This window comes from Raphanus sativus, chromosome 3, assembly GCF_000801105.2.
Source record: "Raphanus sativus cultivar WK10039 chromosome 3, ASM80110v3, whole genome shotgun sequence".
NCBI classification, from domain to species: Eukaryota; Viridiplantae; Streptophyta; class Magnoliopsida; order Brassicales; family Brassicaceae; genus Raphanus; species Raphanus sativus.
Window position 1 is genome coordinate 1,189,094 of NC_079513.1, and position 23,373 is coordinate 1,212,466.

The 23,373-nt window shown below is 34.5% G+C and overlaps 4 protein-coding genes across 7 annotated transcripts in view; 3 read left to right on the forward strand and 1 right to left on the reverse strand.

Annotated features, from left to right (window-relative positions):
• LOC108845702 (putative cyclic nucleotide-gated ion channel 13) overlaps positions 1-3,455 on the reverse strand; it is a 4,668-nt gene extending 1,213 nt beyond the window's left edge. Inside the window, exons 1-8 of the mRNA XM_057005980.1 lie at positions 3,228-3,455; positions 3,066-3,123; positions 2,437-2,983; positions 2,150-2,362; positions 1,366-1,661; positions 898-1,009; positions 552-788; positions 4-151 (exon numbers count right to left, since the gene is read on the reverse strand). Coding sequence (XP_056861960.1) covers positions 4-151; positions 552-788; positions 898-1,009; positions 1,366-1,661; positions 2,150-2,362; positions 2,437-2,983; positions 3,066-3,094 — 1,582 coding nt within the window. The 5' untranslated portion in view covers positions 3,095-3,123; positions 3,228-3,455. The remainder of the gene's footprint in view (positions 1-3; positions 152-551; positions 789-897; positions 1,010-1,365; positions 1,662-2,149; positions 2,363-2,436; positions 2,984-3,065; positions 3,124-3,227) is intronic.
• A 3,261-nt stretch (positions 3,456-6,716) lies between these two features.
• LOC108845705 (abscisic acid receptor PYL7-like) lies at positions 6,717-7,791 on the forward strand. Its single transcript, XM_018618870.2, has 3 exons — positions 6,717-6,962; positions 7,057-7,272; positions 7,342-7,791. Exons 1-3 carry the CDS (start codon positions 6,819-6,821, stop codon positions 7,561-7,563), a joined length of 582 nt encoding a protein of 193 aa, XP_018474372.1. The 5' UTR covers positions 6,717-6,818; the 3' UTR covers positions 7,564-7,791.
• Positions 7,792-7,942: 151 nt separating this feature from the next.
• LOC108845704 (uncharacterized) lies at positions 7,943-10,152 on the forward strand. Of its 4 annotated transcripts, none has more exons than XM_018618867.2 (9): positions 7,943-8,270; positions 8,335-8,408; positions 8,476-8,556; positions 8,638-8,722; positions 8,844-8,941; positions 9,059-9,146; positions 9,245-9,575; positions 9,657-9,903; positions 10,015-10,152. In XM_018618867.2, exons 1-9 carry the CDS (start codon positions 8,001-8,003, stop codon positions 10,046-10,048), a joined length of 1,308 nt encoding a protein of 435 aa, XP_018474369.1. In that variant the 5' UTR covers positions 7,943-8,000; the 3' UTR covers positions 10,049-10,152. The 4 variants fall into 4 exon arrangements, with proteins under 4 accessions (XP_018474369.1, XP_018474367.1, XP_018474371.1 ...); XM_018618865.2 differs by having other exon boundaries at positions 7,944-8,270; positions 8,635-8,722; XM_018618869.2 differs by lacking the exon at positions 10,015-10,152 and having other exon boundaries at positions 7,944-8,270; positions 9,657-10,003.
• Positions 10,141-12,836, forward strand: LOC108845703 (rhodanese-like domain-containing protein 4, chloroplastic). Its single transcript, XM_018618864.2, has 9 exons — positions 10,141-10,836; positions 11,016-11,118; positions 11,218-11,304; positions 11,383-11,457; positions 11,534-11,608; positions 11,689-11,769; positions 11,855-12,109; positions 12,246-12,500; positions 12,668-12,836. Exons 1-9 carry the CDS (start codon positions 10,220-10,222, stop codon positions 12,713-12,715), a joined length of 1,596 nt encoding a protein of 531 aa, XP_018474366.1. The 5' UTR covers positions 10,141-10,219; the 3' UTR covers positions 12,716-12,836.
• Positions 12,837-23,373: the final 10,537 nt, after the last annotated feature.

Genomic DNA, 23,373 nt, shown 5'->3' on the forward strand with positions numbered 1-23,373 from the left:
CGCTCATAAGCTTTCCTCTCATAACAAACAGCATTTCTTCCACTGGGTCTCCTTCTCTTATCGCGTAGCTGTTCTCAGTGTAGAGAACTGGTCTTAGCTTGTCACACACGGCATCTAGCAACTGCTCGTCCATTATCTCAAACAGAGGTACCTTCACCACAATAATTGTATCAAAGATTAGTTTTTTTTTTATGTCTATCAATGGAAGATTGAAGAGAAGGCACACATATTTACCCGAGAACCCGAAAACCGAACAAGACAAAACCAAAACTGAACCGGAACTCATAGATACTAGAATAGTTTATATATTTCTATATTTGAAATATCCGCACCAGAACCAAGAACCAAATAGATATCTAAAAACTCTGAATTATTTAATTTTATCTGAACCATTTGAATATTATTATATTTTACCCGAATTTACTCGATATTTTAACTGAACTACTTGAAAAATCAAAGCGAACCGGACTAACCTTAATCCGAATTCTTTTCGGATGTTAACCAGTAACATATACCCAAAATGCACATACATATGGAAGAGAGAAGCTTACTTTCTTGAGGAGATCGAGGCAGAAATGGCGTTTAATGTCTCTTCTGAGGTCTTTAGGGAGGTTACGCAGAAGGTTTTCTTCTTCGACTCCTCTGGTTTCTTGCCATTTGTATTGTTCATACCTTCTGATACGTTTCCTTAGGTCCTCTGGCAACATCCGATGAGCCATCCATTGCTCTGCATCTCTTTTCCTCACTCTCATCTCCTCTTCTCGAACTGTTGTCGACTCCAAGTATTTCTGCAGTGCAAAGTGGAAACTATCATCAGTCTCTTATCTTCCTTGTGGCTTTTAAGTGTTGTGATTAAAGCAAATGCAGTGAAAAGGAGCGGTTCTTCAAGGTTTTGACCTGCATATTGCCTATAAGTAGTGCGAATAGGACTAGTCCAGATATGCAAATGGATACAGCAAAGATGATTTCACCAACGAACTTGCTCGTGTTGAGATTCTGTCCAAGTGCACTGCAGTGAAAAAAGCAAGTGATCAGGTTAGTCTTTGATGACTAATGATGTGTCACATGACATTTACACTAAATTGGGCATAACAGGCTCGAAATGGAATTACATATGTGACTAATGATGCAACTAGGAGTTGATAAACTGTGTCACATGACTCCTACCTACATTTACATTAAAAATGGCTATAAGAGTCTTGAAGTTATATGTGACTGATGATGCAACTAAGAGTTGATGAACTGTTATGACTCCTACATTTACATAGAAATGCTATGTGACTAATGATGCAACTAGGAGCTGATAAACTGTGTTACATGACTCTTTTCATTTACATAAAAATAGCTATAAATGGAGTTACAGACCTTAGATTACGCAGGCCCCACCAGAAGCAGTAGAAGAACTTCTTCCAGAAATCATCTGACTCAACAATCCCACTCTTGAGAGCATCAGTGAAGATGCCAAAGTTGAAGACAGTCGAATTCGTTATATCATCAGGGTTGATAAACAGGCAGGAAGTAGTCAGGTAATCATTTACAACGTTGCTGTTTTCTTCGCAGTAGAGAAACCTAAAGTCACACCCTTGTCTCTTCGCACAAGCTTCACGCCAGCATCTGTCTTCTCGTTCTACTGATATTAAGTACCACAAGGCTCCAAACACCTACACAAATAAGTTATCAGATTTAACTTGATGATACATGGACAAAGGTTATTGCTATCTGGTAGTGTAGGCCTGCGCTTTCAGTTTTTTTGTTTGTTCGGGTATTTTGGTTTTGGTTAATTCGGTTCGGCCATAATCCCACCGAAAATGAACCGAAAAAAATCAGTTCTGTTTGGGTTTTGATTAATTTTGGTTCAAAACTTTAATTTCGGTGTAATTTTAAAAAGAAAGAAAACTTAGAAAAAATTTGGTAATCTAGTTATTTTTGGTTAGGATATTTTGGTAACTTTCAGTTATTTTTGGGTTTTGTTTTTTCGCTTTTTTAATCTAACCAAAATTTTTTCTTTTTTTTTCCAAAACCTCGCCGAACTAAACCAAACTCAAAATAGTAATGGAACCAAAAACCAAAAATTTCGGTTTGATTTGGTTCGGCCGGTTCAGTTCGGACAATATCCGCGGGCCTACTATCTGGTGAATGGGAAACTCACATGACTGGCTAACATATAGAGAGAGAGGTTCCAAGCAGCTCCACCCCAAGCTGTTTCAGTGACTATGCCAGATGTTCTTGTAACTTCACTGTAAAGCGGGTAGATACGAAGAATCCTTGGAATGTACTGAGCAAATATGACGGCTATCAGGTAGTCTTTAGTGAGCAAAGAGACCGGCTCGTTGACATTCGGGATAACCGCCAAGACAACAAGCTGGAGAAGAAACAAACAAAACATCGTTGAAGTTATCATGGAACCATTCTGTTACCATAATCAACTTAAGTTACCTGTGGGAGTGGAAGGATAGAGAGAACATCGATGATGAAGTACGTCGAGAGATACTTCATAGCAATGGCTTTAGGATCTTCAACCAGCTCGCCTCTACCGAAAACCCGGGACAAAGGAGAGACATAAGCTGTCCTAAACTGAAACACAATGTGAATAATGTAGAAGGCATCTACAAACGTTCGAAGCACACTAGCTGCTATCTCCAGGCTGGAGTGCAAGTTAAGGCAATGCCTTTCTCCATCAACGATGGGAATGTAAAAGAACAAGGGATCAATGGCTAAAGCGATGACTGAAGCAAAGAGGAAGATCTTGTTCCAGTTCTGTAGAAAGGAACCTTGTGGGTTTATGATGTTCTTCTTATGTGTACCACTAGCGTTTCTCTTCTCTTCCTTCTGATGGGAATTGAAACTCAATGGTTTTTTGAAAGTCCTGATCTTGTCTGATCCTTTCTCCAACCCTCTACGGACATTGTCCAACACTGCGTTTAGAGATGGTCTAGCTCTTCTCCCGTAACCACCATGCTCTGTGTTTAATGTTTCTTTGAACCTAAACAAAAAGTTGATAAACTTAGACCAATCATTTCATATCATTTAGTTTCTCATACGATATTGAAAACAAGCATACGTACCTTACACGATTGTCACGGCCAAAACCCATAAGTCAAAGGACTTGGTGGTATTCTTCTCCTGAAACATAAGAACAGAGTTCATAACATATACAAAATCAAAGGAAGAAGAAGAAACTGAAACTAGAGATCAAATGTTTTGAACCGCTGATCTCAGAAACTTACCTAGACGTTGAAGTAACTGATATGTGATTAATTACTGAGAAGCGGTTATGAAGATTTAAGGGTAGAAGGGTTCTCTCCGATTAAGTTACTCTGAAAATTTCTTGAGATTTAGAATTCTCTGAAATTTTCTCGCAAAGTCGTCTTCTTGGGTCAAGCTTGGGAAGGCGGGTGGCGCTGGTAAAAAGAGACCAATCTTAGCAGTTTCTTCGAAATTGGAGTACAGGACAAAAGAGAGGGAAAGGGTGTATAAAATACGCCAAATGATAATAAAGAAAACGTTTTGGGCTAGTTAATAATATTAAAATTTTGAAATGAGAAAACTGAGTCAAACTAAGTGAGCCAAATATACTTAATGGGCTTACCCTTTATCAAAGGCCCATACATTCCAAGTATATTATTCAAACGGAACCCACTGGCCTAACTAAGCAACAAACTGCAAGCATTACTGTTTAGCTTTTGAGAAAACAGAGGTTTGGATGCTGATGCAATTGCCTCTAAGCATGCTTCTGTTTGCCGAAAACCATTAAGTGAACCAAAATATTATAATTGGCTTACTCTTAATTAAAAGCCCGTTAAGTTAAAACAGATCATTCATACTAAAAGCCCACTTTCTCTTTCTGTGTAGGCATATACTAGCTTGATCATAGTTTTCGAGTGTAGAGAAAAACATTTTTTTTTTAAATTGTTGGCTATGCAGTTTAATCGATTTAACACGGTGATCCAAATAGAACTCCGGTTTGATTCCGGTTAATAAAGCGTTTTGATGTATTGAAAAATAAATACAGTAAAGCGTTTTGCATGTGATCTCATGCTGACATCAGTTCTTATCCGTTCGGCTCTGTGTAGATATTTTGAATGTGATCTATGTTGACATCTAGCTAAACTCCTTTGTAAGATTCTTTCAAGATTCTATCCATCTACTTTCGAGAGAGATATGTATTCTTCCTTAAATTAATATATAGATTAACTTATTTGGATGGATAAGAGAGATGAGACACGTGCTAAAAGTCAGCTTACTCTAAACAAAAAAAAGAGATAGAGGAAAAACCAATAGTAACATGACACGTAATACTTGTCGGCTCATGGTGTTAATATGTCGGTGTGTTCGTTGTTGAATTTTGAGCCAAACCAAAGATTAAAAATATTAAGAGAAATTTACGGCCACAGACACATTTCCACTTATGAATTACGCCAACAGACACATTGGCTCTATGACACACTTTGTGTTAGTGAATTGTCAAGATTAGCCCTCAAATCTAGTGAAAGTGAGTTTCACAATTTTGTCTAACAGAACAACAAATGCTCCTAACTAGATAAATACTAACCAAATCAAATCGATCAAACATAGAAACAATAAAAAGTAAACAATTAATACATAAAATATATTTCAGACTTGAATTTCAAAAATAATTAACGATATCTCTATCTTTCCCTTTGTTCATTTTGTGGATTCCAAGAGAGAAACCCTAGTTTTCTCCCTCCCCGACTCTTGTAGATCTAGAATCACAACTTTCCTCAAACCCTAATCAAGTTCTAAAAGTTGTAATCTTCTCTGCCGATACTCGATTTTGCAATCTCCTCCGTCGATACCCCATGGAAGGTGAGTTCCATTCCGTCCTCTGTCCTATTTCTATGCCGCTGATGATTTTGTAAAAAATCAACACTCTGTCCAAATTTATAAAATTGCTTTTTTTATTTTTCAGATTCTGTAGAGGACTGTTCTCAATTTCTCGAACTCTATTTCTCACTGCCGTTGTTTTCCAGAAAATCGCCGCAGTTGAACCCTAATCTTTCTCGCCGCCGTGTTTCCCATAAACATAGAGGTTGTGGTGGTTATGGATACGGAAGTGGTGGATACAGATTTTGTGTATACGGAGGTTGATACAAAGCTAGTGGCTGTGATGGCACTGGATAACAGAGTGGAGGCTATGGTGGTTATGGATACGAAGGTGATGGATACAGAGGCTGTGGATACAGAGGTTGATACGTAGGTGGTGGCTGTGATGGCGGTGGATACCGGAGTGGAGGTTGTGGTAGTTATGGATACAGAGGTTGTGGATACGAAGGTTGATACAGAGGTGTTGCACGGGATGGCGGTGGATACCGGAGTAGAGGCTGTGGTGGTTATAGATAAACCAGATCACAGACAACACGGAGAGAACGAGGAATACGATTACATCGAAGAAAAAAGTTTGTTATAGATAAATCGACACTATGGTTCACTCCAAATTTATGACATGGAAAGTTTGTTTCTCTCTTCTGTTCTGGTGGTGGTGGATGCCGTGGTGGTGGTGACTGTGGTGGTAGATGTAGATACGGAGGTGGAAGACATGAGGAGGAGGAGGTGGTGGTGGATGCCGCAATGGTGGATGATGTGGTGATGGATGTAGATACGAAGGTGGAAGACGTAAGAAGGAAGAGGTGGTGGTGGATGCCTTGGTTGTGGATGTGGTGGTGGTGGATGTGCTGGTGGTGGATGTGGATACGAAGGTTGAAGACGTGATGAGTAGGAGATGGTGGTGGATGCTGTGATGGTGGATGTGGATACGGAGGTGGAAGACGTGAGGAGGAAGAGGTGGTGGTGGATGTCGTGTTTCCAAATTCAATTGTTTTGTTTGTTCCTAGGAAAGTATGGATATTCGATGCTTTTTGTTTTCATGAGATCAAATTACTTCAACATTTTTGTTTGGTTCAAGAACTGTTATTTGTCTTGAACTAAATGACGATAACACAAGTTAGGTTTAATATAAATTTTAGCTTGCTTACGTTCTCTGCGTATGTGATGCATGTTATTGTTTGTCAAGATATTTGTTTCAGTTTCAAATTCATTTTTGGTTTTCATAAAACCTTGTCCACAAAATCTCATCCAAAGTATGTTGAAACTTAATCTAAAATTCATCCGCAAGATCTTGTACACGAGACCTCGTCTGCAAAATCTCTTGCAAGATTGAAAATTTTGTCCATGAGTCCTTATCCACGAGACTTTATCCACATATTCACACATCTCTCATCCACTATTTTACCATCCATCCATAAATATATATATTATTGTAATTTTTACAAGAAATACATACATTATGAATATTAAAATGTACAAGAAAAAAGTTTTATTTTATTTTATGCATAAATACATTTTTGCATATCATAATTTATAATAATGATTGATAAAGTATGTTGGATATTTGCTTTTTTAAAACTTTTTATCCTGACTGTTAGATCAGACCACAAGTGTAGCACCTCTTCCTATCTCATTCACCACCGATTGTACTTACACCTTTAGCATTAATTATAACTAGAGAACCTAACTAGTTATGAAAGAAATCAATCCCACAATTTCAGTCAATTTCATCGTTACACAAATTTAGGGTAGTTTGGGGATAAAAAATACAGCTGTTACAATAAAGTGTGTCAATGACACAATGTGTCTTTTGGCGTGAAACAAAAACACAATGTGTCTGTCCATGTAACTCTCTCAAATATTAATTATAAACGCTAAATTTATTCTTCTTTCTTTAGTCTCCTGCCTTTCCTCTCTATCTTATCCACTTCTCATTCAGACCAAACCAGCTTCCTTAAAAGCACAAGGAAGAGATGGAGGAGATCATCCTAGAGGATTCAGAGATGTACGGTCCTCTTGTCACCGCGCAGTACGCACGGTTGCATCACCATCACCACTGCAGAGAGAATCAGTGTACCTCTGTTCTCGTCAAATACATTAAAGCCCTTGTTCATCTCGTAAGCACTTCAAATCTTTTTTTCTCGTAATAGGATCTTAGTAGTAGTGTTCTCGTGGTAAGTAACGATAGTTGTAAATATTACATGAACTCAGGTTTGGTCTCTTGTCCGAAGATTTGATCAGCCGCAGAAATACAAACCATTTGTAAGCAGATGCACAGTTCATGGACATCCTGAGATCGGTAGTCTCAGAGAAGTCAACGTCAAATCTGGTCTTCCTGCAACTACTAGTACCGAGAGATTGGAACAGCTTGATGATGATGAACGCATCCTCGGCATCAACATCATTGGTGGTGATCATAGACTTAAGGTATGTTACAAAAATATAGAAATCTCTATCATAGATTTCTTACAGATTTTGATTTTTTTTTCTCTGCAGAACTATTCTTCAATCTTGACTGTACATCCGGAGATGATTGATGGGAGAGCAGGGACTATGGTGATTGAATCTTTTGTTGTGGATGTTCCTCAAGGCAACACCAAAGATGAGACTTGTTATTTCGTGGAATCACTCATCAAGTGTAACTTGAAGTCCTTGGCTTGTGTCTCTGAAAGATTGGCTGCTCAGGACATAACCACTCCTATCGCCACCACCTTCTGAAGCTATTTATTTAGTCTGGTCATATATATGTATAGAGAAGCAGCATGAGTGGTCACACTGCTATTATGTTTTAGATCAGCTCCATCCATATGCCATTTTGAGCATGTGGTAAAAGTTTTGATGTAATTTAGTTTCTGGTGTTTGTTGGACAGTGTCTTTGTATTTATGCACCCATTATAAGAACAGAGCAAAGCTACTTAGCATGTTGTTGGACAGTGTATTTGTATTTTATTTTTTTTGTCTCTGAAATGGTGAATTTTGAGACCCTTCTTGTAAGACTGGACTGTATTACGGTTTAGACCTATCCAATTTAATTCACCCTGAACTCAAAAACGCAACGTTTTACCAGAGAAAAAGGGTAAAATGGTAATTACGCATACCAAAAGGGAAAAACAGATCTCTTTGCATGAAGTCAGTGACCGTTGCGGAGAGGCTCGATGGCGAGGAGGCGCGAGAAACGTTCATCGGCGACGGAGAGTTCCGAACGGCGGCACAACCGGCGAGACGTGTCGAAACCACGAGATGGAGAACCAGAATCAGATCGGAGGCTCATCACCATCTTCGTGGTCTTCTTCATCGTGATCCCCGCAGTCTCAATGGCGGTGTACAAAGTCAAATTCGCTGATCGAGTCGTCATCGAAACGGAGCCGTCGATACGTCAAAAGGGAATCATCAAAACCGATATCCATTTCCAAGAGATCCTCACTGTGAGTGTCGCCTTACTGTTTGTCGCTCAATGTTTTAGGGATTTAAGTTTTTTTTTTGGTACAGGAACATTCAAAGGCTTCAGAGAATTCATCAGCTAGGCATTATGATTATCCAGTTTTAGCTTACATTACTCCATGGTAGGGTTTCTTTCTTGGAACAGTTTCACATGTGAATTGGTCTTATGTTGATGCAAATGATGTGTAGGAACTCTAAAGGATATGATATGGCAAAGATATACAACTCCAAGTTTACTCATTTATCACCTGTTTGGTACGACCTGAAGAGGTATCAGTTTCATGAGTTCTATGTGCTTGCATTGCTTTTTATCTCCGGGTAATGACTTTTTCGGTTTCTGTTTAATAGTAGTCAAGGAAGTGGATTGGTTTTGGAAGGGAGACATAATGCTGATAAGGGATGGATCCAAGAGCTTCGTTCAAGAGGAAATGCCATGGTAGTTTAACCAATTCATTCAGTTTTTTTTTTTCCTTCTTCTCTGTAATGGTCGGAGAAGGCTTGTTCTTGATGCGTTTTTCCTTCTCTGATGGTTTTAATTTTGATTCCCTGTCATGTAGATATTACCAAGAGTTGTTCTAGAAGCAGTTCCAGAGGAGCTGCTTAAGAAAAAGAAACTAAGGGCAAAAGCTATTAATCTTATTGTCACAGAGTGCAAGTAAGGGTCTCGAATTCTTGTAAAGTTCATTTTCTAAGTAGTGTGAAAGTTCGGCATAGAGCTAGTTAATGAACAACACACCTTGCCAATTGTTATCATATGTGCTTTGTATTCTAGGGAAATGGAGTATGATGGTATTGTGCTAGAGTCTTGGTCAAGGTGGGCAGGTTATGGTGTTTTGCATGACCCGAACATGCGGAAAATGGTATTTTGTGTCCTGTACTCCTCTTTAGATCCGTTAATCTATGTCTTGCAAGCATCAAACCTCATGGTCCCTTAGTCGTTCAACCTTACATCTTCTAGGCACTGCAATTCGTAAAACATCTTGGAGACGCCCTTCACGAGCAGCATATGCAGTTCATGTATGTCATTGGTCCACCACGTTCCGAGAAGCTCCAAATGTACGATTTTGGACCAGAAGATCTTCAGTTCTTGAAAGATTCGGTGGACGGGTTCTCTTTAATGACCTACGATTTCTCAAATGCCCAGAACCCTGGCCCCAATGCTCCTCTCAAGTGGATAGATCTCACCCTCAAACTCCTACTTGGCTCATCCAACAACGTAGACTCAAGCCTGGCAAGAAAGGTTCTTCTTGGTATTAACTTCTACGGCAATGATTTTGCAATCTCTGGAGGTATAGTTAAGTTTCTTGCTCTCTTCTCGCCTTTTTCCTCAAAATAACTGAATAAACTACCTTCTTTTGAGAAATATTCAGGAGGTGGAGGCGCTATCATCGGAAGGGATTACCTAGCGTTACTCCAGAAACACAAGCCAACGTTGCATTGGGACAAAGAAAGCGGCGAGCATATTATCATGTATAGAGATGATAAGAACATCAAGCATGCTGTTTTCTATCCTACATTGATGTCAATCCTTCTCCGGCTTGAGAATGCTCGTCTCTGGGGTATTGGCATTTCCATCTGGGAGATTGGACAAGGTTTAGATTATTTCTTTGATCTTTTGTAAGTTTCTCACATTGCATCATGATTCTGTTTTATTTCATACTCTTTGTTAACTTAAAATAACTGCTGAGAAATTGAAATTAGTTAATTATGCTCTGTTCTTACACCAAGACATGATCGAGAGACATCTCATCCAAAAATGTGACGTGTCAATCAAGCAGTGGCTGTAAATTGATTACACAGTCCACGTCAGCTTACTACAAACAGCTTTCATGCTTGTCCTCACACTTCTTTAATCTCTTCTAAAACGTTTGACGATACTGAGCGGACAACACTTGGTGTAGAAGGAGGAAGATAAAGATAGAGAAAGAGAGCCATGGAAGCTCTGAAAACCTCTAGCTTTAGCCCTATGTCAGTTTTATCCGAGAAGAGAGCAACAACACGAAAGCCCTTCTCTCTCCCTACTAGCCTCTTACCACCAAAACCAATCTCCCAAGAAAACTTCTTCAAGAGCTTCAATGGTGGATTGGCTCTTTTAACCTCTGTTCTAAGCAGTGCAACAGCTCCTGCCAAGTCCCTTACGTACGAGGAAGCTCTGCGACAATCTACGACCTCTCCTTCATCTTTTGATTCAGACGGTTTGATCGATGGGATATCAAGTTTTATCACTGACAACCCTCTGGTTATTGCCGGTGGAGTTGCTGCATTTGCTGTCCCATTTGTTCTGTCTCAGGTTCTGAACAAAAAGCCCAAAACTTTTGGGGTTGAGTCTCCCAAGAATGCTTATGCCAAGTTGGGTACTGATGAAAATGCTCAGTTGCTTGACATAAGAGCTCCTGCTGATTTCAGACAAGTGGGCAGTCCTAATATTAAGGGTTTAGGTAAAAAGACGGTTTCAGCTGTTTATAACGGAGAAGACAAGCCTGGTTTCTTGAAGAAGCTTTCCTTGAAGTTTAAAGATCCTGAGAACACCACATTGTTCATTCTTGACAAGTAAGACTCTCGGAATCTAAAAGCTCTGTTTCTTTTGAATGAAAGCGGCAGATATTGACAGGCTTATAGCTAAATTGCATCTTTTTAGCTTCTTATATTTATATTCAAACTTGAGTAGTGAGTGATAATTCTGATCACCAGCAGTTTAACATAGTGTAATTGCTTGAATGGAAAGCCAGATTTGATGGAAACTCTGAGCTTGTTGCTGAACTGTTGGCCCTTAATGGATTCAAATCTGCTTACGCTATTAAAGATGGTGCAGAGGGACCTAGAGGCTGGTTGGTGTGTGTTTCTCTCCTTATCCTTCCACAATGTTTGCTTTCTTCCCCTAGATTTCTGCTTTATTTATTCAGGATTGTGATGTTTTTTGGAATTTTTCAGAATAGCGGTTTGCCTTGGATAGAGCCAAAGAAGAGTCTGAGTCTTGATATGAGCAGTTTGACTGATAGTATCAGCGGTGTATTTGGCGTAAGTATACAATTTTTACAATTCATTAGAAAAGTTGAGAAATGATTTTAAAAATGGAGAAACATAATAAACGTACAGGAGAGTTCTGATGGTGTCTCTGTTGCAATTGGGGTAGCTGCTGCTGCTGGATTAAGTGTTTTAGCATTTACAGAGGTCAGTTTCATCGCTCTTTCTTCTATATTTGTCTCCAGAAGATGCTAACATGTTATCTATGTCATCATCACAACAGATTGAAACCATACTTCAACTACTAGGTTCAGCTGCGCTTGTTCAGCTTGCAGGCAAGAAACTTCTATTTGCTGAGGTAACTTCTTCACATGTTTACCTCTATGTCTAGGAAGTGGTGATTTCTTGTTGATGGTTCTTTCTGTAAATGGTCTACAGGACCGAAAGCAAACTCTAAAACAAGTGGATGAGTTCTTGAACACAAAGGTTGCACCTAAACAACTTGTTGATGAACTAAAGGTAACTGGTTTAGATATCTCCATTGAATGGCTCCATTAGAGATGAAACCGTTTCTATTGATAAATTCAACATTGAATGACTTCAGGACATAGGAAGGGCTTTCCTTCCTCCATCAGCAAGCAGCAAAGCTCTTCCCGCACCAGCAGTAGCAGTAGCAGAAGCAGCTACAACCACCACTGTGGATGAAAAGGAGCCTGAGCCAGTGATTGAAGCGGCCACTGCACAAGTAACCTCAGAGGCAGCGACCAAAGCAGCAGCCAGTGAACAAATAATCACAGAACCAACGAAAACTGAAACCAAACCGCAATCTTATCCGAGACCTCTATCTCCATATGCATCGGTGATGTTTCTACTCTCCCCTGAAACCTCTCTTTCATAATATAAACACAAAGAAGCTATGTTAAGACAACCATTGATCACATGAGCGTTTGTAATCTGATGTCTCTCTCTCTCTCTCTCTTCACTATTTTTTTCAGTACGCTGACTTGAAGCCTCCAACATCCCCCACACCAGTAAGCAGCAAGGGTCTTCCCGCACCAGCACCAGTAGCAGCTACAACCACCACCGTCAATGAACCAGTTCCTGAGCTAGAGCCAGCAATCAAAGCGGCCACTGCACAAGTAAACTCAGAGCCCGCACTGGAAGCCGCCACTGAACAAGTAATCACAGAACCAGCCAAAACTGAAGCCAAACTGAATTCTTATTCAAGACCTCTCTCTCCCTATGCATCGGTGATGTTTCTACACTCCCCTAAAACCTCTCTTACATTATTTAACACAAAGAAGCTATGTTTGGTAGAAAATGGAAGAAACTTTATGAGTAGTTAAGACATCCACTGATTAGTCAATGAGTTTTTGTAACCTTATGTCTCTCTTTCTCTTCTTCACTATTTCTGCAGTACCCTGACTTGAAGCCTCCAACATCTCCGACACCATCGCATCCATGAAACAGAATAACAATATTGATCGAAACGTTGTACACTTCTTGTCTGTTTTATGTTTCCTTCAAGGACTTTAGATGGTACCTTCTGTCGGTTCTGAGACGAGTAATACTCTGGTTTTTTTTAATGCTGTGATGTTGCATTGTTCAAACATCTTTGACCAACACAGTCAAATCTATAATTTTGCGCTAAATGTCACGGTAAAATAAGGGGCGGCCCATTATAAAGTAGGCCGGCCCAGAGGAAGAAGGTAATATAACCTAACTTTCTTGTGGATTCCCTTCAGCAAAAGGCTTAGGCTTTGACTGTATTGTGTGGCCATTTCGGTTTAAGTATGGCTACAGTTTGGATTCGGTTCAGTTTGGTTAATTTGGGTCTAAGATAACTTTAAGGAAAGTCAACCCAAATTAGATTGGTTTGATTCGTATTCGTTTGGTGTATATTCGGTTTGGTTTGTGTTTGGTTCGGTTTACTTTGGTTTTATTTGTGTTTTCTTGGTTGATTTTTTTTGTTTTATCTAGTTTTGTTACAAAATATAATTTATAAAAACATAAGCAAATCATCTTCTTACGAACATAAGCAAATCATCATCTTACGCTAAATCACTATTTTTTTCATATTTAAATGTAAATCTAAACATCACAATAAAATAAAAATCTAGAAGATGTAATCCAATAACTTTATTTATTATCTTTAAACTTAATACAAATATCAAAACCAAATTTTTGGTTTTGATTTTAATATATGGGATTCATATTTTTTTTAGTTATGTTTATTATATTGTTTTAAAAGTAAAATGTATAAATGTTTGATTAGTTATTTAGGTTAACTAGTTCGGTAACTAAACCAAACCGAAAACCAAAGCATTTTTAGTTAGATTAATTAAAACCAAACCAAACCGAAAACCAAAGCATTTTTAGTTAGATTAATTAAAACCAAACCAAACCATTTGGGTTGATAAAATCTTGAACCAATTGGTTTAGACATATAATTTTGGTTTCGATTGGTTTGAGTTCGGTTGGATCGGTTTAGTTTGGTTCGGTTTGTTTTTCTTGCCCATCCCTAATTGTCGGAAGCTTTTAGTAGATTGATTGTGGGTCCAAACACTACTGGTGTTTTTTTCCTTATCCGAATATATCCGTTCAACTTGGTATCCTGATTTGATTGTAGATTCCCACTATTTGTGAAGTGCCATCCATCCATGTCCTCCATCTGAGTCCTACTCAGTGGTATGCTTTCTATTATTTTCGCATCCTCGGGATCCACCAAAGACCGAATTGCATGCGAGTTCCAAGTTTGCGAAGCTGAATTGATAAGAGAGTCCAATGTACGATCCATGTAACTGTTATGTTATTTTTTGTTTGCTGGTCTCGGGCGAGTGGTTGGAAGTCATGGATCATTCCATACTGATATGGACGATCATGATCCCACCCTTTTGATTAGTTATTTGCTAACCAGAGATCTAGCCGATATAAATACTCTTCCAGCTCTATGACGGGAAGTATGATCTAATATGTTACAAGGGTGAAGCATTCCTGTAATACCGACCTTTTAAAACTCGAGAAAGTAGAGTATTTGGTTTCTCTATCAGATGCCATAACTTCTTACCAAGTATAGCCGTGTTAAAATCTATGACTTTAAACCCTAGTCCTCTTTCATCCTTAGTGATACATAATTTGTTCCATGATTTCCAATGCATGCCCTTTTTACTTTCCCTGGACTCCACCAAAATTGTACCACTGCACTCGTAAGTTTCTTTATAGTTGCCTTTAGTAAACGATAGTAAGACATCACATGATTTGGTAAAGCCGTGACCACGGATTTGATTATCACTTATTTTCCCCTTTTAGTGTAAAACTTAAAATTTCCAATCTTTAACCCTGTTATTTAAGTGATCCTGAATAAAACCAAAAACTTGCATCTTCGAACCTTTAAGATTTTCTTGTAGTCCCAAGTAAGATCCCTCCCCCTAAGTTCTGTATGCCTAAGATATCCTGTAACTCATGTCTTCTGGATTTCTCAGTCTTATGTCCAAATTGAATTAATGATTTCTGGAAGTTCATTAGTTGACCCTACACAGATTCATACTCCTTTAAAATCTTGAGAATAGTTTGACCCTCTTCTTTTTGTGCCTTACAAAAGAAGAAACTATCATCTGCAAATAGCAAATGAGATATCGATGGATATACTCTGGCTACCTTCATTTCCGTAAACTCTTTCCCTCTCTCAGTCTTTTTGATATTTGCAATTAATGCTTATGTGCACATGATGAATAAATAAGGGGATAGAGGATCCCCTTGACGTAAACCTCTATGTGGTATTATGAGTCCTCGTGGTTGACTATTTAAAAATATCTGATATTGAACCGACGAAATACACTCTATCATTAACTTGATCTAATGAGGATCTAAACCCATTTTGTGTAGTAGAGCCTGAATAAAATCTCATTCTACTATATGTTTTATTCATATATGTTTTGATTGTCATATATTTGTTCTGGCATGACTTATTGGTTCTTAAGTCATGAAACGTTTCCTGAAGTATAAGAATATTGTCCGATACTAAATTTCCTACCACAAAAACCGATTGAATTTCTGAAATAAGTGTAGGGAGGAAGATTTTCAATTACTGGCATAAAACCTTTGATATGATTTTATACCATATATTACATAAACTTATTGGCCATAGTTCCGTCATTTTTGTGAACCTCTCTGTCTTTGGAATCATACAAATGTTGGTAATATTCAATTTTGAATCTTTTTTCTCCAGAAAGCTCGAACAAGTCTTTTTTCATAATAAGCCATGAATGTTAAAAAAAAAAAAAGATGTCATTTCATCGGGCCCTTGAACTTTCTGCGGATGAATCATACGAGATTGGTCTTCTTTCAAGATTAATTTATATTACTTATGTAATTTTAAAGTAATCTAATTTCGTTTTAATTTTGCAATTATAAGTTTATGCTGATTTCTTGACCAAAATATTTGAGTTAATGTCGGGCCGGATCCGTAATTTTTTTAAATATAATTTGGAGGTTATAAAAAAAGGTTCAAAATTTTTGTAAGCTGAGATCAATGTACTATTAGGAAGTGCCCAGATTCGGCCAGTAACAACTCTTCAAAATAACTGTTTTATCTTATCTAATTTGATTTGATATGTGTAGTTTGTTGACAAAAAGGAAATAGTTGAGATAAATCCATCACCACAAGTAAATGAATGCTAGTACAAAACATGACACTGAGTCTGGAAGTTTGGTCGTCAATCATGCAGAAATGGTCCTAAACAGGCTTTGCGCCAAAGAAGGTTGGTCCTAACAACAAGCGATTTGTCGTGTTTTTATTGGTTTTGTTTCTTCAACAATATTTAGCTTTGTTTTTATAATGTAACTAGGATAAGACCTGCGCCTTGCGCATGATGAATATATATGAAAATTATTTAAGAAATATTGTATAGAAAAATAAAATATATATTCTTGATCGAATTAATATTGTTGGCTCTTAATTTTTTTCTAAATTTATTTTTGTTAATTAAATAACTTTGTTACTGATGAGCTGATCATATTTTTAAAAATATTTTAGACAAAAAAGTCACTTATCGTATAATAATCTAACATTTAAACCGAAAAATCTCAAGCCTACTATTTGGTTACAATGAAACTATGACAGCTCAGTTTTATATCATGATTTATCAATTTTAAAGTTAATTATGGTTATAAGAAGTTTACGTGCCAAATCTATTTGTCTTCAATTTTTTCTCTTTTTGTGTTTTTTTTTCATTTTAGTTATTGCTCGATATAAATATTGATTTTGTAATTTATTCTCATTTCGTTCTTTTGTTTTAGCCTGAGATTTAGAAAATGTAAGATTTAAAATTATTAAAAATATATATACTTAGGTTAAGATCCGCGCCTGTGCAGAATAAATATATTTTCTACTTATTTTATGTTTTTCTGCATATTATGAAATAATAAAATATTAATTATATATTAAATTACTAAAACTCAGTTATTATTAAGTAATAAATTGGCATGCTCATAAAAATAAAAAAAAATCACTCTTGTTTACTCGTAAACAATCAATCTTATCTATCGTATATAATAAATAATTAAATTTAAATGATATTAACATAGATATATAGTATACTTTTAATATGAATATTTATTAAATGAGGTTTCTACTCATATAAATATATGATTATTTGCCAATCTGTGTAATAAAATTTTCAACGATTTTTTTTAATATGAGATGTTTAGTGGTTTCAATAGTTTATAATCATTTAAAAATGAATATTTAAAAATTAAAATATTAACTTTTCAATATATGTTCAATGCAAATATCAAAATATAAGTATGTTTTTCATATGATGTATAATTTAATTTAAACGATATGATATATATATATATATAAAACATAAACACCTATTAAAATAAAATTATTTATTTAATTGGTTTTATAATCATTGTATCTTATCACAGAAAAAAATTAAAACTTTGATCACAAAAGTTTATATAAGACTTTTAACATTTTTAGTAATTTATACTAGTTTTGATAAATTCAAAATACAACATATACAAAAAATCTAAATTTTTATTTTATGATTAATGTACTTATGTAATTTATTTTAATAATAAACAATTAAAAATGATAGAAAGTATACAGATTTTTAGCAAATCTTTATTATTTAAAATCATTAATTACCATATATATATTTTAATCAAATTACATAATTTATAGGTTTTATTAAATGAAATAATAAATTTCAATTCAATAAATTAATGGTCCACAATGGACATACCATATAATATACCATTCTCTAGCAATTTAATTTTGGGATAACAAATTCTCGATTGATTCGCAAGCCGCCACATAAAAAAATTAGCATTCTAAGTACGTGACAACTCAACAAACACTTTTTTAATTAATACAAAATACATGTTATAACTTTAAAATGTTTCTATATTAATATATAAGGGATTAATACGCTGGAGAATATATCTATTATCCCATAAAATTTGCATTTGCAATATCTGATCTTTAAATGGTTATTTATGATTTTTAATCTATATGGCAATACACATCTCGCATTAATTTTGCCTGATAGGTAATATTGCTTGCGCTATAAGAAATACCAAAATTAACTGCTTGCAGAAAAAAAAATGTAAAATTGGACAATATGCCCAATCATGTATTCAATATACAACATATATGCAAGAAGTTTCTAAATTTTGAAAACGTGAAATTAAATTTATTTTCCTTATAGGGAAAATATAAACAATATCATAAATATGTATATTCTTCATTGAACATTTACAAACTTGAACAACACTACATTTCCATTTTGTTAGGTCATCAGCGTTGTAGATATTTCAATTAGCTATATAGGTATTTTTTCTCTTCTCATACCGACGATTCAGTTGATGGTACGGTTCAATTGATTCTTTTAAAGTAATAACAATACCACCGATTGAAGTGATATTACGGTTTATATGCTACAACTATAAAGTAAATAATAAAATACAAATCAAAATTAGTGTAACATTCAAATAATACAAACAAAATTGTATGATCCATCATACATTCATAGATGCCTATTGTAATCCACTGACACATGAGAAATAATTTGTATGATCCTTAATAGATCCCTTCATTTGAATCCGTAATGGTCCCCCCAAAAAAACGAAGATGAGGTAACTGCTGTACATCAAGAAATTGTGTAATCGAGATTACATCAGATCATTTGATTAAAATCAACTTATATTACGAATTGAGTTTTCATACACCTTAGTATATGACAGTTGACAGCTTTTATCTCAGTGCAGTTACGTGATTATTAAATTGTGGTGTAATCACAGCCGATATTTTAAAAAAATGTTCGGTACAATGGGTTCAAAACAAACCGGGACAAACGTCTATGGACCATAGTAAGTCGAATAATCAAATATTTTTTTTAACAATATGGTTTCTCAAATCCCTTCTATGACTGCCACGTAGGATTTTTTAGCTCTTAAAAACTCGCCACATAGGATGGGTAGTTTTATAATTCTTACAAAAATTAGGTTCATATTTTTTAAAGTCTTCTCAAATAATATATAGGGGATATCAATAGAGATCTATACTATTAAAGCAGAATCCCTCATAGGATTCTGCCCTTGATTTTGGAGATAATTACATTAAAATACCATTACCTTTTTTGAAACATTCTTAATTATTTTTCTCAACTATATATTCAACTAAAATTTCCTATATCCACGACAAGGTTTCCTTATTATCTCTTACTTCTAAAATACAAATCAGCTATTATTTAAATGATTTTTGACATTTATATTATACACGAATACATTATGTATATCATCCAAACATATGTATTTCACATCAAAGTCAATACATCATTATGCACATAGAAACATGTCAAAATATTAATAGTTCGTTAGCTATATGAGGCAGAGGTTGATATGAATTAGATTGAGATTTAAATAATTAAGTCACAAAAGAATTTTTAGGATAGATATTGCTCAACTTCCAAAAATCTAGGTAGTAAATCCAACGAGGTTCGTTGTTATTTTTATTTTTATTTTAAATTTGTCATCTCCAGATTCGTTGTTATATTTCTATGCAAACATGAAATCACAATATATTTATTTTAATAAATCTTTGATTGAGTTAAAAAAAATCAATCGTAGTATTATTGTTCAAAATTTTGAATAGTATGAATTTCAGTTTTTTAAATATCCAAAAAATAATCTGTGTTTTTCCCAAAAAGCTAAAAACTAAAATTTTTGGTTTTTTCAATCAATTTGAGTTTTAGATAGATATAAATTGGTTACATCACCTAAAATAGAAAAAAAAAAAACGTTGATACCTTCAATTAAATAATTATAATCTATCCCAAATTTATGTCTTTCTCCACGAATTCAAATTTTAACAATAAAATCAAAATTGTGTTCCGTATAGTCAGAAATTTCTTCAGCAGTTATTTTAGTAATTTATTTACTGAATATTTATGGAGATTTTTGTTCTCATAATTATAATCCTGTGATTTTGTAAAGATCCTTATTTATTATACAAGTATTTTTTTCTTATAGATATAGCCATTGAATGCTTATTCTATAATTACCATAAAATTTATATCAACCCCAGTCGAGATCATTATGTCAAAAATAAAATATCTCAAAATAATAATAGCACATATCATGAGTTTTTTCTTTTTTTTTACGAAATTTTTCTTTTCATTTTTTCAATATAAATATAAACATTTAGAAAAATACAGTTTAAATGTAAATTCAAAATTTTTTAAAATTTTTTTAGATTTTAGATTTTTTTTTTTAAAGTATAAACAAATCTAAAAAAACCAATATAGTTATCGTTGTCTAAATAGACAATTTTATTAAATCTAAAAAGTTAATTGGTCTTAACGGTTCAAGATCTAAATGAAAAACTTTTAAATAGAACAAATATACTTATTTTAGCATCTCTTACAAAACAATAAACAAATTTTATATCGAATATTCACAATGCAAATATCCCGCGCTTTTAAAGCGCGGGTCAAAATCTAGTATACATTTAAATCGTCAGTAAGTAACTTACCACACTTGGTAACATCTTGCAAGTCAAGCTGCGTGATTAACTCAATTAAGTTGCGATACTATTTTATTAAATGACCATATTTTGTAATTAGGAACCCGGTAATATCGAAATATATCAACACATTTAAAGGAATATTCTTCATCGTTGTGTCAGAAATAAATCGATATTATACTAAGAAGACACAAAAAAACTTTTAATTCTATAGTTTTTTTAAACAAATTCTATAGTTTTCATTAAGTTTATCGAGTATACTTAACCAGTTATGTTAATTCTAATATGAAGGAAATTTTTTAAAGTTTATTGAGTATACTTATATCTTTCGTTGAACAAAACTTAAGGACAGTACGATGTATAACTGACATACCATAAAGAAATTATATATGTTAGCAATGCCAAAAAAATTTAAAATTCTAATAGTGGTCTTCCATTTGTAAACATATTTTAAAAATCCAAGTATTTCATCACGATCATGCATTGTAAAATAGATTAGGTAGCCTGTTGATTTTTTTTAAATAGATCTTGCTAGCAGTAGTCCTTTTGTACACAGTTACGAAAAAAAATCTTTAAAAAGAATTATGATATATAATGATCACTTATATATTTACAAAATGATGTTGAAAAACGATTTGTTTTGCAGGTTATACATGGTGGGAATATCGAATTATATGTGATCAAGTGTGGTTGGGACCACTGGTAATAAGGTACAACACACGATTTCATTAGTTTAGGTTAATCAACATTATAATATGAGACACATTCTTAACAGTCGAATATTTTAATTTTTTTATAACACTATAGTTTTCTCAAATCTCATGTAAGACTGCCACGTAGGATTTTTGAGCTCTTAAAAAATTGTCACATAGGATGGGGTAGTTTTATAATTCTTACAAAAATGAGGTTCATATTTTTTAAAGTCTTCTCAAATAATATATAGGGGATGTATCAACAATTACATATAGGCTTACACTCTATACATAAAATTTACGCGTACGAAGGGAATAAAAGGGTCGATAGAAAAAAAAAAAAGGGAATAAACGGGAATATCTCCAAGGTAAAATTATATTTAATTTCTTTTCAAAATAAATATATTTAATTTCCTCCATAGCAAACTTTTTAACTTATACTTTTTGGGTGCTAACAATATATTCTCAATAAATTCCAAATTCACTTGCGGGAGGAGGAAGAGAAAAGCAGTTATATTTATTTTTGAAAGTAGAAATAATTTAATAATATGGTTCTATTCCCTAATCTTGAAAAGTAGTAATAATTTAATATATGGTTCTATTCCCTAATCTTGAATGATATCAACCGGTGCATTATTTTCAATGTAGCCGCGTTTATCAAATAACAGTGGGAATTAGGGATTGTCTAGGTCTTGTTGTTGACAAAGAAAAAAAACTTTAGGTCTTGTTTTCTTCTCGAGTTAATTAGTTCGTGAGATTTAACGATCGGTCATATGTAAGAATAATATCACGATTACAAAGAAGTAATCATTTTTTACTGGTATCATTGACAAGACTATGCGTTAGCTGTCCTGTACTCTTTAAGGTTTTGTACTAGTTTGAATGACCATTTTGAGGTTGAATGTTGGTTCTTTCTTTTTTTACTTTTGCAATTTTTTGTTGAGCAATAATTTTTAAAGTTAATTTTTTTTTATCAATTCATTAATTCAAACAATAAACAGAGTTTTAGTTTGCACTAGTGTGACTTACAAGTTCCTGGAGGCTCATCTTTGTCAGAGAATCAGCTTCAGCGTTAAAGAAGCAGAAATAAAATAAAAAAAGATAGAGTTGAAGGATGCACGTAGAGTAGAGATGTGTTTGAGAACACTCTAGACCTCCATACATCGATTTTGTGAGTTGATACAATCCATTAGAATCTTCAAGTCAGAGTAGATGCTCAAGATCTTGAAGTTCCTTGATAATATGTCACTGATAGCAGTTTTGACCACAAGAGCTTCGGGTGTGACAGCGTGGTAATCAGTCCACTCCATAACATTAAGTGTGTTCTCCGCAAAATTATTCGGATCAGCGATACGGTATATAAAAAAATCAAATTGTTCATGTATATGGTTTATACGTCGCCACATATTTCTATAATTTTTTTTATTTAAAATGACATTTCCCGACAATGTCAAAATTAGATTTTGGGATTGACAGACCCACGACAAAAATTAATAATAGACATTATGTGGTCCTACGGGTCTAAGAGTCCAAAGTTTAAGCTATCAAACTTTAAGCTCCCGTTTTCAGGTAGTGTTGTCAAACTAGTGAATACATAATGATTCAAGTATTGAGTGGTCAGGAGGAGATAAGCCACAACTAACTAATTTACAAAGGCCCTGATAGTTTTGATGTCAATGCAACATGCGACTATGATCTGTGACTAAATATTATTTAATTATTTGCATATCCTATGATCATACGACTAGTATAGCAATCAGTTGCAGATAGCAAAGAAATAATGTAAGTTGTTAAAAGTTTCAACGACATGAATGGCGATCAGTGCCGGTCCGGACCGGATTGGCGTCTAAAGTGCATTAAAAAACTCTGCCCCATTATAATTTTCTTCTTTGCATTTTTGATATGCGATTAGAATCATGCAAATTATCATTTTCAAATTTTCCATATTCTGTTGATATCATCAGTAATTTATTTATGAGTAATTCTTGGGTTCACTCCCTAGGGTGAACCTCTAAATTCACCCACCAATAAGAATTCACCATTTATTATTTATTATCTTTTAAAAAAAGAAATAAAATATTGTCAAGTTATATTATTTTTTTTTTAATTAAAAAATAAAAGCTCAATAATTAAAACAAAAAATAATAGTAGTTGAAAAAAATATTTTTAAAAAAATATTTTAATACCATCAGCAAAATGCTAAACCCTAAACCCTAAATCGTAAACCCTAAACCATTGGGTAAACCCTAAACCCTTGGACAAATTCTAAATTCTTGATTTTTTAAAGTAATTTTAGTACCGTCAGCAAAACACTAAACTCTAAACCCTAAATACTATACCCTAAACCCCTGGATAAATCTTAAACCCTTGGATAAATTTTAAACTCTTGGATAAATCATA